Below are 1,710 nucleotides of genomic sequence, written 5' to 3' on the forward strand. Positions count from 1 at the left end.
CACCCCTCCCCACACATATGCACATTTCCACACAACTTAACCGTCGCTCTTGTGATATCATCGACAAGAAAGGAAGACATTGCTGATCCAGTACACTGCAGGTGGTGTGTCGTATGATGGGCCACGAGGGGGACGCCATTGCAACGTCCGGTCCCCTGCGGTCGCCAGGCTCCGTTTGGAACGTCGTCATGGACTGCGTCGGATACGAAGTTCAACTCCATCAGTGTAGACTTAGGCTTATGAACCACACATGTCACACCGCCGCAGGTGTCTCATGTTCTAGCAAGTGAGTCAGTCATGTCTTCTAAATGATAACTAAATACAGCATTAGCCTTAATTTGCTTCGCTTCGTTCGCAAGAACCTTATGCGAGATTCTGCTTTTCAAGAAAAGGAGAAGTAGACGCCAAGCTGAGGTCCCTGTTGTCTACGGACTGCGGGGTTCCTGAGGACTCTTCGAGGCGGTATATCGGAGGGCTGGCCAAGAGCCGGGGCGGAATCATTCCCGCTCGGTTTGATTTCCCTTGGCTGGTTTCCTTACGCAACAGAGAGGTACTGCATTCCCAACAGTATGGGGAACCTTGATCTTCTGGGATTGTATTTATGTAACATTTATATCTTTACGTCATCTCCGTATTTTCCCTTGTGAGAAATGGCTACTATTAATTAGGTCTTTTCATTGATTCTGTTATGTTATGGATGCATAAACAAATACCAAAACACATGCCACGCATAGCGTACTATTAGGATTTACAGTAGAATACAGACAAACAAATACAACATTGACGGCATGATATCAACACCTTTGGTTGCACGATCAGCACACAGGAGGCGGCGCCCTGATTTGTGGAGGATCTATCATATCAGAAGACTATGTACTGACGGCAGGGCATTGTTTGAAACGTAGAGGCGACCTCGGGTTCGTGATCAGAGCCGGAGACTACAATTCCCGCTTCGTTGAAGGCAGTTTTGAGCAGGTGGGATAGGCTTGCGCTCCTGCGCAAGTTCATTCTATTTATTATTCATTTTTTATTGTTTCCCAACTCACTCATGCTCAATATAAGTATGTTAGTTATCTGCATAAGATAAGCATGATATGATTATAATTCAATATCAACAATTCATTAATCCTCTCTGAGCAGGTGTTCGAAATTGACAAGGTATGGGTCCACGAGCGCTACGGAGAACATAATTCTCTTGACAACGACATCGCTCTTATCAAGATTCAGCGAAGGAACGGCAGAGGCTTCAGGTATGCACCAGGCTTAAAGCTGGGGAACTACTGACAGGGATTAGCACCTTTTTCGGTCGGTCTGGGCGCCCTGTGTCGGGAGTCAGAGCGTTTTATGCAGAGACACTGCTAATTTATTTTTTGCAATAATATCTTTAATTTGTGATCGTGTCAGAAATGCGTTAAATATCATTAGGTTGTTACAAGATTATCAAAAACGCTTTGAAGCCAGTCTAAAAGCGCTCTAACCAGTACGGAATTGCAAAGGCGGCTGAGGGACCAGGGAAGGTCGAGTAGTGGAAGCCGGGATCATTATCAGTAATGGTATTAGACGATAAGTCTTCCCACGCCTTCTTATGGAATTTGTAGAGTTAGAATTGAAGAGGTCCAATGAAGAGATTCTAAGAGACATTAAGAATTCATTGTACAATGTGTGTCATTGTGTTTGTACGAACCTCTGTCTGTTTGACATGTCTGTCGC

General features: G+C 44.9%; 1 protein-coding gene across 1 annotated transcript in view; it reads left to right on the top strand.

Annotated features, from left to right (window-relative positions):
- LOC119585903 (scavenger receptor cysteine-rich type 1 protein M160-like) overlaps positions 1-1,710 on the top strand; it is a 30,936-nt gene that overhangs the window by 26,912 nt on the left and 2,314 nt on the right. The window contains exons 10-13 of the mRNA XM_037934626.1: positions 102-286; positions 388-550; positions 820-975; positions 1,141-1,250. Coding sequence (XP_037790554.1) covers positions 102-286; positions 388-550; positions 820-975; positions 1,141-1,250 — 614 coding nt within the window. The remainder of the gene's footprint in view (positions 1-101; positions 287-387; positions 551-819; positions 976-1,140; positions 1,251-1,710) is intronic.

The sequence above is a fragment of the Penaeus monodon genome, chromosome 20 (genome assembly GCF_015228065.2).
Source record: "Penaeus monodon isolate SGIC_2016 chromosome 20, NSTDA_Pmon_1, whole genome shotgun sequence".
Classification (NCBI taxonomy): Eukaryota; Metazoa; Arthropoda; class Malacostraca; order Decapoda; family Penaeidae; genus Penaeus; species Penaeus monodon.